General features: G+C 40.6%; 1 protein-coding gene across 1 annotated transcript in view; it reads right to left on the bottom strand.

The window, feature by feature from the left end:
- The window catches only part of CEP104 (centrosomal protein 104), a 2,320,447-nt gene that overhangs the window by 1,608,850 nt on the left and 697,542 nt on the right, over positions 1-14,055 (bottom strand). Inside the window, 1 exon segment of the mRNA XM_044062948.1 lies at positions 10,416-10,571. Coding sequence (XP_043918883.1) covers positions 10,416-10,571 — 156 coding nt within the window.

Below are 14,055 nucleotides of genomic sequence, written 5' to 3'. Positions count from 1 at the left end.
ACTAGAACCAGGTCTATAAAATATCCTAAGCATCATACTTTGGTCATGCCTATCCTACTCTTTGAGACATTCAACGCAAGACCCTCTTGTTTTAGTGAATTTAATACTGCCTATATTTTGGGGAGGTGAAAATCCAAGTCCAAGGTATAGTGTAGCACATTGCTGGTGGGGTTTCAAGACCTTACCCATGAGCCATTGAAATGTAACCAGGATTCTGTGGAGACAAAAAGGTGATACAACATACTGGAAAATGCCCTTTGCCATGCAGAAAGTTGTTTTCCTCCTTGCAATCCTGGGTCTGAAGAATCTGACAGTATGTCCTGTGTCTAGGGTAGTGAGGTACTGAGCTTTTCCCAACTGCTCCACTAGATTTTCCACCCAAGGCATAGGATAGGTGAGAAACTTCGACATGCTATTCAATTTTAGCAAATCATTACAGAAGCAAGTAGTATCCTCAGGCTTTGGTACAAGTACAACAGGGACTGTTCCAGTTACTGCTAGATTCTTTAATCACCTCCAGTTTTTAAATATTCTTTTACTTCTTCCTGTATAGCCTATTTTTTGCACTTCAGGGATTCTGTAAGGCCCAAGACTCACCTTTTCTCCAGTAACCATCTCACCGTGATGGGTAGTGACAGTAGCTCATTACGATATATCTGAAAAACTGTGCTTATTTCATATGAGGAATTCTCGGACCTCTTTTTTTGGGCCCTAGAAATGGTGTCATCTTAAAATACCTGACGAACAGATAGGATCAACTTCTCCTCTTCCCAGATGACTGCACTTAATCCTGTCCTTACTACACTGGCCTCTTAATCCCTCCAGGGTTTTAAGGCATTACAGTGGCAGATTTGTTTAGAGCAGTTTCCCCCAATTGTTTTAACTGGTAGTTCACCCCATTAAACTTCTTAGGGATCTTGTATGTACCTTGCCACATAGCTAAAAATGTAGTTTTACTACCTAAGTCTAGGTCCTCTCCTAAAAAAACTCTCTGTGGCAAGTGTTCCAGCTATATAATCCTTATTAGCTAGTTTGAAAACTTTCCATAATTTCCCTTACAATACACAGTACTATTTGTATTCTTTCCTGAATGCTGTCAAAGTGTTTCAATACCATTTTAAAAAGGGCTCTTCTTCCTCCCAGGTTTTCTGATTATGTCTAACAAACCCCTGGACCATTACCCATATAAAAACTTGAGAGGGCTAAGCAAGGGAGGAACCTCCTTTATGAAAAACATGAGAGAGGGTAACACATGGTCCCAATCATTTTTGTCAGTTTCTATTACTTACTTCAATATGGATTTTTAAGGTCCTGTTAAAACTTTTTAATGCAATGTCTGTTCATGGTGGTACACTGACGTCCTAAGTTGTTTTATTTGAAAGGCCTGACACAAGCACTTCACATTCTCGGACAAAAAATGAGATGCCCTGGTCTATTAAAATTTCCCCTACATATCTCCACTCTTAAGAAAAGGAGAACCAGTTCCTTGGCTATGACCTTTATTTATTTATTTATTTTATTTTATTTTATTTTACATTTGTTGACCGGGCTAGTCTAGCTGGACATATATCCATTTACAGTAGAGGCCTGGGGAGAAAAGCTCCAGTATAGATAAAAATTACAGTGATTTATAACAATTTAAGAATTTTCTTAATAGAATTATACAAGGTACAAGAGAGGATATCTATGACATTTAAAAAACATTTAAGTCAAGTTATACAACAAAAAAAAATAAGAACTACATACTAAAGTTAATAAGAAATAGAGGCATCCCTTAAGATTCAACTCTCAACTCCAGAAAGCATCAGGTAGGGCCAGTAAGGGGACAGGAAGAAAAAAATAATAAGGCGTATTGAGACATACTTTCAGTCGGGATTGGTACAGGGACATAGCCATTGAGAAGTAAGATGTGCTTTGATTTGTCTTTTGAACAGAGAGGTGGACTGTAGAGTAGCTATTTCTTGAGGGATTAGATTCCAGTGTTTCCCTATGGAATTTGAAAATAGTGCATCCCCAGCTTTATTATATGATTTAGTTATGGATACTAGAAACTTATTGGCGGAACAAAGTGTGTCTAGGTTCTTATATGGAGAAATAAGTCTAGCCAGGCTCGGAGTATTTTCAGGGAAATGAAGGGTTTTATGAATGATAAGTAGTTGTTGGTAGAGTAGGTGGTTATTTAGTTCTAGCCAATTTAGTTGTTTCAGGTTGTGACAGTGGTGAAGTGCTGAAAAGAAACAGTCTAAGAGAAATAAACAGTGCAGTCCAGTATGACCAAGATGTACTGGTAACAGTTACTGGATTTGATGAGGGGATCTGCAATGCCCATCATGATCCTTTCAAAACAGGTCCTCTATTACTGACACTAGAAACAATAGATTCTTAATTCTAGGACTGGCAGCAGTCTTCTGACATTCTGTACAACTAGTACAGAAATGTTCTACTTCTTCCCTTGTTCCTGTCCACAGAGTTAGTCTGTTTAAATTCCTTTACATCTTCGACAGGGTTAAGCCTCCTTTGTTCCTCCTCTTTCTTTACTGTTGAGAGTCCTTCCCCTTTCTCTTATCTCCTTCCAGTGGGGCCATTCCCTTCTTCCTAATTATCTTCTCTTTTTCTTCCCCTACTGTTATTTTCCCTCGTTTTGAGGGACAATTATCCATAACATAATGTCACCTGATTTATCCACCATTACTAGGTGATGTGGTCACACTGACTAATGTTGCAACACCTCGGCCCCATGTAAAAATAGAACATGAGGTTGATGATGATGACGGCTGTGCGCTGTGACTTGTTTCATTCCAGCTCTTCTTCTGCAAGGTTGTTGGTTTCATTTTTTATCAGTAGGAGAGACCCTCTCCCAGCCTTCTGCTGTGTTTTCCCTTTCCATTCTCCCAATAACGCATTAAAATGAGGAAAATCTTCCCTTGTAATTACATCAGGATTGAGGTATGGCAGTGAGACAACTAAATGAAGTCTGGGCCTTCCTATTACAAACCTACTGGGCTCCAACTAGTGTGACCATGCTACCAGAGTCTAACAACCCTTGCAGCTCTCAGTCAATGAACTTGAGCATATACTTTGTAAGTCTGGCTGTATCATAATGACAATATGCTGTGTTTATCAGCATTGTTGTAGCAAAATAATACTCACAGGCTTCCAGTTCTCCATTTATGTCTTTGACTGTCTGGATGGATGCTTCCTGCCTACCTCACCTACAGTATTTGAGACAGTCTGCATAGGTTTTCTGATTTAGACCCTTGCTGTTTTAGTGAGAAAGTCTTGTGGTTGCTTCAGGTGTGACAAGTGTACATACTGAATGGGCATTATATTCATTGATCAAACTGATGAGAGCTGAGTACAGCAGAATGACTTCCATCCCTGGGCCTGGATGCCAAACATTTTCATATAAGCCTTGTGACAAAAAAAAGGACTTCCTTACAATAGTGGATATGTGGTGATCAAAGGAGAACAACAAACAAATTGTCTTCATGAATTAATGTCTCACCACGAGCTCACATAACTTCTCATGTAATTTGTCACATTTTATAAAGGAGCCACCAGTAAAGATGACTCCCTCCTGTCTTCTAATAAGCACTTCAAATTGTACGCTGTCTGATGAAGTTAGGTACTGAGTTAAGGATACCGAGGGCAAAGTAAAGAAAAAATTATCTCCCCTGTCAGATGGTTCTCCAAAAAAGCTGGCACCTTGGGCTGGAGCTTCATCAGCCTCATACATAAGCCCTAAACATTATTACATACTTCTAAAATACTTTCACAAAAGTAATGTAGCAATTCGCTATTCAGCTGCTCAATCATTTTACTGTGGTTAGAACAATGACAAATTATAAATATGAAAATGTACTTGTGAGATTAATCAAGGATTATAGTATAAAGGACTCAGCAGTAAAAATCCCACAGAATGTATTTTGTACAGGCAAACCACAGCAGACAAAGAAGTCCATGACAAAGATCAGCAATTTTGTAAGCTAAAGGTTCCTTGTCACTCATGTTTTTACTGCATCTAAACTAAATAAATGCTAGACAAATATGCGTTACACTCTCCCTCTGTATCAATATGATGCATTTAGCGCCAACTGAAATATACAGATTTCAGTGTAGATGGAAGATGGTCCCTTTCTCATAATATCCCATTGGCAGTAAATGACAAGTATTAAAAATGTAAAATCAAGGGTATTTTTAGATAATAAAGTGTCACTGCTTAGAGAACAGGTTCTGCTCCAGACTGGTCTGTGCTATAAGTAACTAGAACAGTATCCTTGAATAACAGAGCAAAAATGGAGAGTAGAGCCTTAACAAAGACACTTTAATGGCTGAATAACAGTACGGAGATCTCAGACTGAGGACCGTCCTGAGGTGGCGAGGGCCTTTAAGAAGGCTCTGAAATTTACCAAACAGTGTGAACTGCCCTTGGAAGTTGATTAGTAGAAGCCCAGCATATAATAGATATGAAAAGTAAGGTATCAGTTACACAGTTTTAAATCAAATGCTTTGCAAAATAATATGGTGGGACAGACAGATTACGAATCAATCATGTAAGGAAGTTTACCTCTGCATAAGAAGTGTGTGAGTGAGATGCTCATTATTTCAGCGAGACAAACATCTTTATGAGAACCTCTGCAAGGCCATAATGCATGAAATAAGTCAGTACATACATCCAATTGATATTAAAACCTCTGCAAGGCCATAATGCATGAAATAAGTCAGTACATACATCCGATTGATATTAGTACACTGTTTAAAGTAAAGTGTTGAAGGCAAGGTTTCTAATATTTATGGAAAAAAGAAAGCACTGTCCTTCAATCAGCAGTCAATTGTTTATGTAGCCAATGTTAAAGGAAAGAAAAGATGTTCATAGGTTCATACTAGGCTATCTGCCCTAGGGCATTTATAAGCCTAACCAGAGTGTGTAAGGCTTTCACCACCCATTTTAAATTAATTTTGCTATGCCCTTTTTCGAGGTTAGTATACTGTGCCTCTGTCTAAGAGTGACACAGAAGTGATACCCGTGGTAAACCTATGATCTCCCATCCACTCATCAAGATTCCTCTTGAAGAGAGTCAATGAGGGACTCTGCCTAACCTGGACTGGGATTTTATTCCAGAGTGAAGGGAGCCTCTGGGTTATGAATCTGTCCCTCCAGCATGTCCAATTTATTTCAGTGCTGAGGTTTAAGTCCCTCGAGCGCGTAGCTCGATGGGATTGGGATTTTCTGAGGTGCAGCATGTCCATTAATTCCGGGTTGGACATGGCTTTATATGTCAGGCACAGATCGCCTCTGAGCAGGCGGTATGCCACTGAGTAGAGTTGGAGTTTCTTTAACCGGGCAGCATACGGCATCTGTTTGAGCCCCTTGATCCTCTTGATGAGGTACTTTTGGGGTCTTTCCAGTTGCTGTAGGTGTCTGGTAAGGTACATCCCAAAAGGGGCATTGTACTCAATTATGGGCCTGATGAGGGATGAGTAAAGAGGCACGATGACCTCCCCTGATCTAGATGTGAATCCCTTCATGATTAGGTGGGCTATATAAAATGTTTTTCTAACCACTTTGGCCACGTGGTTGTCAAATGAGAGATTGCTATCAACTTGGGTCCCCAGGTCCCTAATTACTTCTTCTGTACTTAATGGATTACCACCTATGTGGTAATTTGTGAACACTTTGTTTTTGCCAAAGGGGATGACTATACACTTTTTGGCGTTTAGCTTGAGGCCATGGCTCTGGCACCAGTTGTCTGTTTCTATGAGACCCTTTTGGAGGATGCTTGTGTCGGCTGGAGAGTCTATTATGGCGCCCAGTTTGCAGTCATCTGCGAACTTGGTCAGCCACAGTCCTTCCATGTTGGCCTGTACCTCCGAGAAATATATACCGAACAAGAGAGGTCCCAAGACTGAGCCTTGTGGGACGCCACTTGTAACTGGTTTGGAGTCTGACATGGCTCCAGCTATTCTAACCATGTGGGTTCTGTCCTTGAGCCAGTTTGCAACCCATCTAGTGACATAGGGGTTTATATTTAAGCTGGTGAGCTTATATATAATGCCCGAGTGGGGTATTGTATCGAAGGCTTTTGCGAGGTCCAGGTAGGCTGTGTGGACCACCTTCCCGTTGTCAATGGCCTTGGTGACTGTTTCAAAGAAATTGACTAGGTTTAAGAGGCAGGATCTGCCCTTAACAAAGCCGAACTGGGTAGGATCCAGTGTCTGTAGGTCCCCAATATCTTTATTTATAAGGTCCATGATGATCCTTTCCATAGCTTTGTAGACCAAGCTAGTGAGACTTATGGGGTAATAGTTTCCAGGATCCGTTGAGGCACCACCTTTGTGGAGAGGGACCACTGTTGCTGTACGCCACTCTTTGGGTACATATCCTGTAGTAAGGCTGAGATTGAACAGTAGTTTTAGGTTTGGGTTTAGCTCTTCTTGGAGTTCATGTAGGACGCAGCCCGGGACACCGTCTGGTCCCATTGATGCTGTGTTTCTTGCTTTGGAGAGGGCAGCTCTTACTTGAGCATCTGAGATGTCAGGGGGGCAGCACTCTGCTGGGATAGATATTAGCCCTTTTGGTGGGGGGGGAGAAGTTTGCGCTGAACCTGTCAGCTAGGATGTTGGCAATGTCTGTGGGTTCGTGTATTTTTGTCATTTTGGACTAATTCTGAGCATATCTGGGAATTCCCACCCAGGTTCCTAACATAACTAAAGAAAGCCTTGTGATTATCCTTAGTGTCCTGTGCAATTTTTCTCTCGAAGCTGGCCTTAGACGATTTTATGAGTGCCCGTAGTTTTTTGCTAATACTGATCAGGGATGCCTTCCCTTTTTGGGATTTTGCTCTGTCATGTAGTAGCTTCCTCCTTCTATTGTATAGTTTGTTTATGGCTGGGGTCCACCAGACAGGACGTCTGCCTTTGGAGGATTGGGTCTTGGTTTTATTTGGGATAGCATGATCCATGCATTCCTGAAGGTGTTCATAGAATGCGTTTATAAAGGATTTTGTGGTCAGGGCCGTATTATCCACAGGCCCGGGGGCTTTGAAGGATTCCACCTCAGTTTTGAGGAGTGTGAAATTTGCTTTAGAGAAGTTTTTCACTGTGGTTTTCTGGGCATGGGGTGGGGTTGGGATGTGAATATCCAGTGAGATTAGTTTATGGTCTGATCTTACCAGTGAGGGATACACTTCTGGTCTGGAGCATAGAGTCCCCATGTTGGTGATGATCAGGTCCAGTATGTTTTCCACTCTTGTGGGAGTGGTAACAAGTTGTTCCATAGCATTTGAGTTTATAAATTCTAGGAACCTTTGGGCTAGGGTGTTGGAGCTAGAGTAATGCTCCCAGTCTATGGTTGGGTAGTTGAAGTCAACCAATATAATGGTGTTTGGAGAGACCTTCATATTTTCCAGTGTTCTCAGGAAGGCTGAGTGGGGTTCCTGGGTTTGGGAGGGTGGTCTGTAGCAAGCTATAAACTGGAAGGCGGTTTTACCCACTGTTAGTTGCACATGGATAGTCTCTGATGCTTCGTGCTGTGCCACCAACCTGGAGGTGTGGGTATCTTTGACGAATATTGATACTCCTCCTTTTGTGGTTCGGTCCAAGTTTTGGGGCCGAAAAGCATGGTATGAGGTATAACCTGGTAGTGCTGGGGTGCTCTCGAGAGCCTTGAACCAGGTTTCTGTTACTGCACAGATATCGATGTTCTCCATGCTAAGGAGAGTTTCAGGTGCATGCATCTTGAGGTTTAGACTTCTGGCGTTGAGTAGCATTACTCTTAGTTTCTTATCCCTTGTGATACCTATGGAGGTGGGTTTGTCTTTTGAGCCTTGCCTAAAAAAGGCACTATGGGGGTAGCAAGAGCCTTTGCCAATATCCGAAAGCCCAGGGGTGACAGGTGCAAGCCATCCCTAGCGAAGCATCGTGGCTTGTCAAGCATGTCATCCCAGGCTGACAGGCATTGGATCCCCTTTGAATGACACCAATACTTAAGCCAATTGTTGAAACTGATAATCTTGTCTTCATACTGTGGCATCATTCTTGGTGAGGGTAAGATGCTACTCAAGGTCAGGGTCATACTGGCCTGGGCTACATGCTCAGAGAGCTCCTCTATGTCTCTTTTCATGTAGTCCAGGGAGGTACGTCTCAGGTCATTCACACCAGCATGGACAATGACTGAGTCATATTTGTACTTGCCTTGGAGTGACCTGAGTGCTTGTGTTATGTGGCGGATCCTAGCGCCCGATAGGCAACTCACCGTGACCTTCTCCTTGTTCAGCCTGGTGAGCGGGACGTCAGTGTGCCTGATGATAGAGTCACCTATTACAAGTGTATCAGGTGTGTTGTTTAGACTTAAGGGCTGTGACTGTTCGGCACACTGGCTTTGTGAGCTATGGGATGCACGTGTTTTGTTTTGGGGTAGCGGTTGTTTGGGTGTCTGCTTTGGAGGTCTCTGCTGCTTAGGCAGATTTTTATTTAGAGCCTCCAAGTATGTTTTTGTGTGTTTATGTGTTTGCTTTGCTGTCGTGGTAGGTCTATGTGAGACTGGAATTGTAGAGAGTGTGGTTTCCTTCTCCTCCTGACTGGTTATGCCAGTACTGAGTTGAGAGAGCTTAGCCTCTAGTTTGGCTATATGGTTGCATCTCTCACATGTGTTGGAATTTGTTGGGAGGAGGAGAGGGTTGTCTGTGTACATTAGGCAGTTGTAACATTGCCTCAAGATTCCCAGGTTCACCAGCTGGACCGGAGAGGAGGTTGACAACTGACCTTTGGACATGCTAGAATAGTATTGGGAATTCCTTTATAATTGAAAAAAGGGCCAATGGGGAACAAGTTACTCAAGGGGAGTTTGTGAGGGTGTAGTGCTTTTAATTTTTTAGTGCTGACTTATATAATTGCTTTAGTGAGCAAGTGCTAGGCTTTAGCATAGGAATAGGATGTTTATTATGAGAACTAGATCAGTTCCAAGGCTCAAACCCAAATAAGCGGCGCTGCTCGATGCCGCGCTATGCACAAAATCACGCAAAGCCGTGATACAGCGGGTTTTATACACATGTGACACATTTATGGGAATGGTAATTGACAGGGGAGGGTGCTCTAATGTAAGAGTGTGTGTGTGTGTGTGTGTGTGTGTGTGTGTGTGTGTGTGTGTGTGTGTGTGTGTGTTTGTGTGCGTTACAACATGCTACCAACAAGTTTCTGCAGTCTGCCATTGTGGGTGGTGGTATGCACATTTGTGTAACCAGAAAAGCCAGTTTCAAATAGCTTGAGGCAAATTTCATTCAGCCATGGTATGTACCTAACCAGGCATATCCAACAACTGGCACGTCCACAGATGTTCCTCACTAACTAACTAACAGGGCTTAAGTAATATGTCTTATGCAGACAGCCTCAATACCCTATCCCTGTATTCTGTGTCTCCTGCAGGCTTGTGAGGAGAGATCTAAGCCTGGCATTCAGGGCATTGTCAGACCCCAATCCGAAGGACCTCCTGCATATCCACAAAACAAACAGTACCAGAATTACCTGTTCTAAAGACTTAAACCTAGCCTGTAATATAAATAAGACCTGCTGGAGAAATAGGTATGTATCCCGAGACTACCCCGTATATGGAACAGGCTCCCCATCCATGTGAAGCAGAGTTCCGCCCTAACCCAATTCAAGTGCAACTTGGATAACTGGATGGGAAACCGGAAATTCATCCCTGGTTTGGCACCTATGTCTCTGATGCAAACAGGTAACCTGTAAATGGTTCATCTCCCAGGCCCATGCTTACACTTATCAAGGGTATCAGAACTTGTCAGAGATTTGGGATGCATGACTAGGCTTAAAAGGCCCTTGTGGTCGTTAGCCTAGTAAACACATATGAACCTATGACCCTGTTGTTTAAACCTTGGTTACAGGCTAGGAGAAATAAATGGGATACAACTGTCTTGCCCATTTATTCCTACCAGGGGAGACAGTCAAGTGGCTGGAATGTTGTCATCATCCTGCTGGGGAGTGGGGTAGGGGGGTCTTTTGTTGACTCTGTGCATGTAAGTCATGACCTCAAGTCCCCAAGGGGTAGCATATGGATCATAATCACGGCTTTATCCTTCTATGCCAAAGAAGCTGGTAAAACCTCCTTACTGACTGTGTCAATTTATTGCTTCAATCCAAGTAAATATTTAATATTCTGTATGTACAACTGGAATGTGGAGAAAGACGATAGGTAAGAAACTGTAGAGGCTATACTGTTATTACTCAGCAGCAAAGTAACTTTGCACTGACTGTAGATAGATGTATTCACCTGTAAAAACATTAAAATGTGTTACATTTTCATAAGTACCAACAACCTCTATATATTAAACTATAAAGCTTTTTAAACCTACAAATAAGTTAATTGTTTTAATTCATCTAGCTGTTAATCCTGAACCTACCACTCCCATATCAAGGAGATTGTGCAACTCCAGTTGCTGGTATACTTTCATTCGATACTCATCCATCTGAAACTTCTTTTGCTGGGCTAAGTCATAGTCCTCTTTCTCAACAGCACATCGCTTCTCTACTTCATATCTACCAAGACGCTCACCAACCTACAAAATATGATTGTTATGAGTTCAAATTTTTGATAACTTTTTAACGTTCAACAATATAATGCATATTATTGCATCAAACAATAGTACAGTGTGATAACATTTACATGTTCTTTTTACAGAAGTATTCTTGTAGCCTTAAGACAAGTAATGACTTCATATGTAAAGTATTATTTCTAGATGTCCTAACATCTCATTACGGTCTGCAGCTTTACCCCAGCCCTTGTACATACACGTTCATCTCATTTGGTAATCAGGAAGTATATTCTTACTTCTGGGTCAGTTTTGCACAAAATGAGAGTACTACCCAACCAGGCTGTATGAATGACATTAGCCCACATTAAACTACTGCAAGTGACGAGGAAGGCAAATATGAATTACTTAACAGGTCTTTTTAGGATGAGGATAAATATTTACCATAAGGAAGCACGATGCGGCTTATAGTTAGGATCTCAGTGATACTGCCTCTGACATAAGACGGTTATGCTCTCAGTGATACTGCCCATGACACAAGATAGCTAGATTCTCATGAAACTGCCCCTGACACAAGACACAGATCTAAAATCCAGAGGATATGCTTACCGTGTACAATTATTTCACGAACAAGAAAGGGAAACATTCTGGCCAAAGTGGAGTAAACTGCATGAGGTCATACAAATAGTATGATTAAACATGCAGTATGTATAAGAAAGCTAAGCAGAATGAAGAAATTGTAGTTTTCCAGACTTAGTCCAAATGAGAAAAAAATTCTCATAAATTAACTAGCCATTCCAGTATATGGAGAATAAAGTTTCAGACTGGGGCATCAAGTAAAATAATATCTTTATATAGACTTAATAATAGATGAAGTTTGGAATCTAATCTGAGAATAGAGCTTAGGGTATTTTTTCAGCTATTTATTAGTTCATTCAGTCATTAATTTATTTATAGATTGTCCACCCAAAGTGAAAAGCTGCAGAAAAATCATACAATGCATTTAAAGGAAAAGAAAAAAAAAGTTATTTTCTTAATAATTTTAGACATAGATAGGCAGGTCTATCCTAGTCACCTATAGGACTAAGGCTAATAAGTATTACGCAGCTTAGTATCTGAAACTTTCTCAAGCTACTAGTCCCTCCTCTCTTGCGCAAAGTGCTCTGCAAAATAGCTACCTCTCTAGATATCTGTCTTGCAGTTTTAATGCAGAGTAAAACAAACAGAATAAAGAATAAAAGAATTCCAAACCATGTCAGCAATGAGGCGGGAGGATATGTTGAAAGGAATGGACTTCCTCCTCCAGATCTAATGTTACTAAAATACATTTCATATCTGGTATGAGGACGGCCATCCTAGTCAACTGCAGGACACGATTCCAAGGTTGGACACCTGTAATAATATCACTCTCAAGGAAATCCAGGACATACAGCTCACGTCCAGCTTCTAGTGTTTTGTAACAGTATTCAGTGAAGCCTATGTAGCTGCAAGACAAATAAGAGGTAGCCACTGCCCTTTGTTTAATGAACCTTCGGCACAGTAGATTAAGATTTACTCTATTTCCCATAACAGAACCGAATGCATTCAAGTAACCATCAGGCTAACATCATTTTAGAAACTTCATATTTTAGTTTCTTGTTAGAAAGAGATACATTTATTAATCTTTCATTAGAGATTTTGTTCTAACCTCATAGTCTGGGCAGCCATACAATGCAGAAAATACTTGTGTCTGCTGGAGCAATTAAGAAAGAATGTGGACAATTTGATAGACTGGCTGAGGTTTGTCTTACTGGCTACCTTAGGGGGTCAAAATGGAGAGATGGTAAAATCAGAAATTAAAGGAGAGAGTAGTATTGCTGGGATTGAATTTATCTTCAAGTCTTGATGACTATCTTCAAGAGGGGGACACTGTTTTCGCAAAATCTTATCAAAACAACACTGACATATAGGCTATATTTTATATAGCATATATCATGGACAGAAATAGTTTAAAACATAAAAAGCCAGCTGGTTGCACAAGCCCCAGAATAAAAAAGTGCCAAATCCTGGTAGGTATACTGGTGCCAGGACTGGAAAAAAATGATAGAGTAGAATCCTGAAGACACAGAAACATTCCTACAATGGGGTTAGGCCAGGCTCAGGGGGAGGATGGCCCCCTGTGTTAGAAGGAAGTAACAGTCCACAAAAAAATAAAAAAAATTGACAGGCCAAAATGCAGCCAGTCAGATGACAAAGTGGACTACTGAAGATAAGAAAGAATTTTTGGATAAAAGATACACAAAAGATTAAGAGAGAAATTAGGGGACAGGAAAGAAAAATGCTTCCACAAGAAAACCTGTCAAAAGTTTCAAATGAAAATTTGTGTTCATTAATACAACAGATTAATGAATAACACTATATAGACCCAGAAACCTTGGGCTGTTTGGAAAAAGAAGTGACAAAGGAAGTACACAAATATAAAGAACAAAATCTAGAGATTTTTGAATGGTATAAAAAAGGAACATGGGCATGTGAAAGAAAAGGAGATCTGATATGGTGGAATATTTATGCAAATGAGAAAGTCAAACTAATCAATACAAAAAAGCAGCTTTAAAGGTATTTGAAAAGAAATACAGACAAAGGTATTCAGATGTGGAAAATTTTACAATACAAAAAAAAGATCACAAAGGAGGAACTATTACAGAGCATTAGTAAAGTATAAGTTTAAAAAATAAAAGTTGAAGCTATGGAATACTTGCAAACTGAAGGATTTAGTGTAGAAAGTCTTTCACATGTTACGTCACAGCATGACAGAACAATGAGTTCCCAGAGTAAGGAGAAAGAGGTGGAGCAGGAGACATCTGAAGAAGAAATATGGACATGGGAAAGAAAAAAGAAATTTAATATGGTGCAATATTTATGCAAAGGAGAAAGCAAAACTAAGAATACAAAAAAAACAGCACCAAAGATATTTGAAGAGAAATACAGGCAAAAGCATCCTGATATGAAAAATATTACAATACAAAAAATAAGAAAATAAAGGGGGGGAAATCAGAAAAAGGGGATTAGTAATGCAAAAGTTAAAGAAATAGAAACCAAAGTTATGGATTATCTGTGAAATGAAGGATTCAGTGCAGAAAATCCAACCCTCGTAACATCACAACATGATAGAACAATGAGCCCCCAAATTAAGGAGAAACCTATAGATGAATCCGATCAGTTGCCGTATGAAGATACTTTGGAACCTTCATCAGAAAACCAGTACAAATGTTCAGTTGGAGTTGCACAGCAAGGGAAGGAGTAGGAAACGGTAGCAACTCTGATGCAGTCAATGATGTAGAGTGATTGGCCGTTGAGTTCCCATATGAAAGCGCAACAGATCACACAGGATGAAGCTGAAGAGAATATGTCACAGGAAGATGTTCTGGAACTTTCTGTAGAATGCCCGTAGGAAATAGAACAAAGAATGCACCCTCAGTTTAGAAGAAAAAGATATAAGGGAATAGTTGCTTGATTTAATAGAACTGGATAT

This window comes from Protopterus annectens, chromosome 2.part1 (genome assembly GCF_019279795.1).
Source record: "Protopterus annectens isolate FY-2018-M chromosome 2.part1, PAN1.0, whole genome shotgun sequence".
Lineage (NCBI taxonomy): Eukaryota > Metazoa > Chordata > Ceratodontiformes > Protopteridae > Protopterus > Protopterus annectens.
The sequence above is the reverse complement of the archived record's forward strand: the minus strand, read 5'-3'. Positions and strand labels throughout refer to the sequence as shown.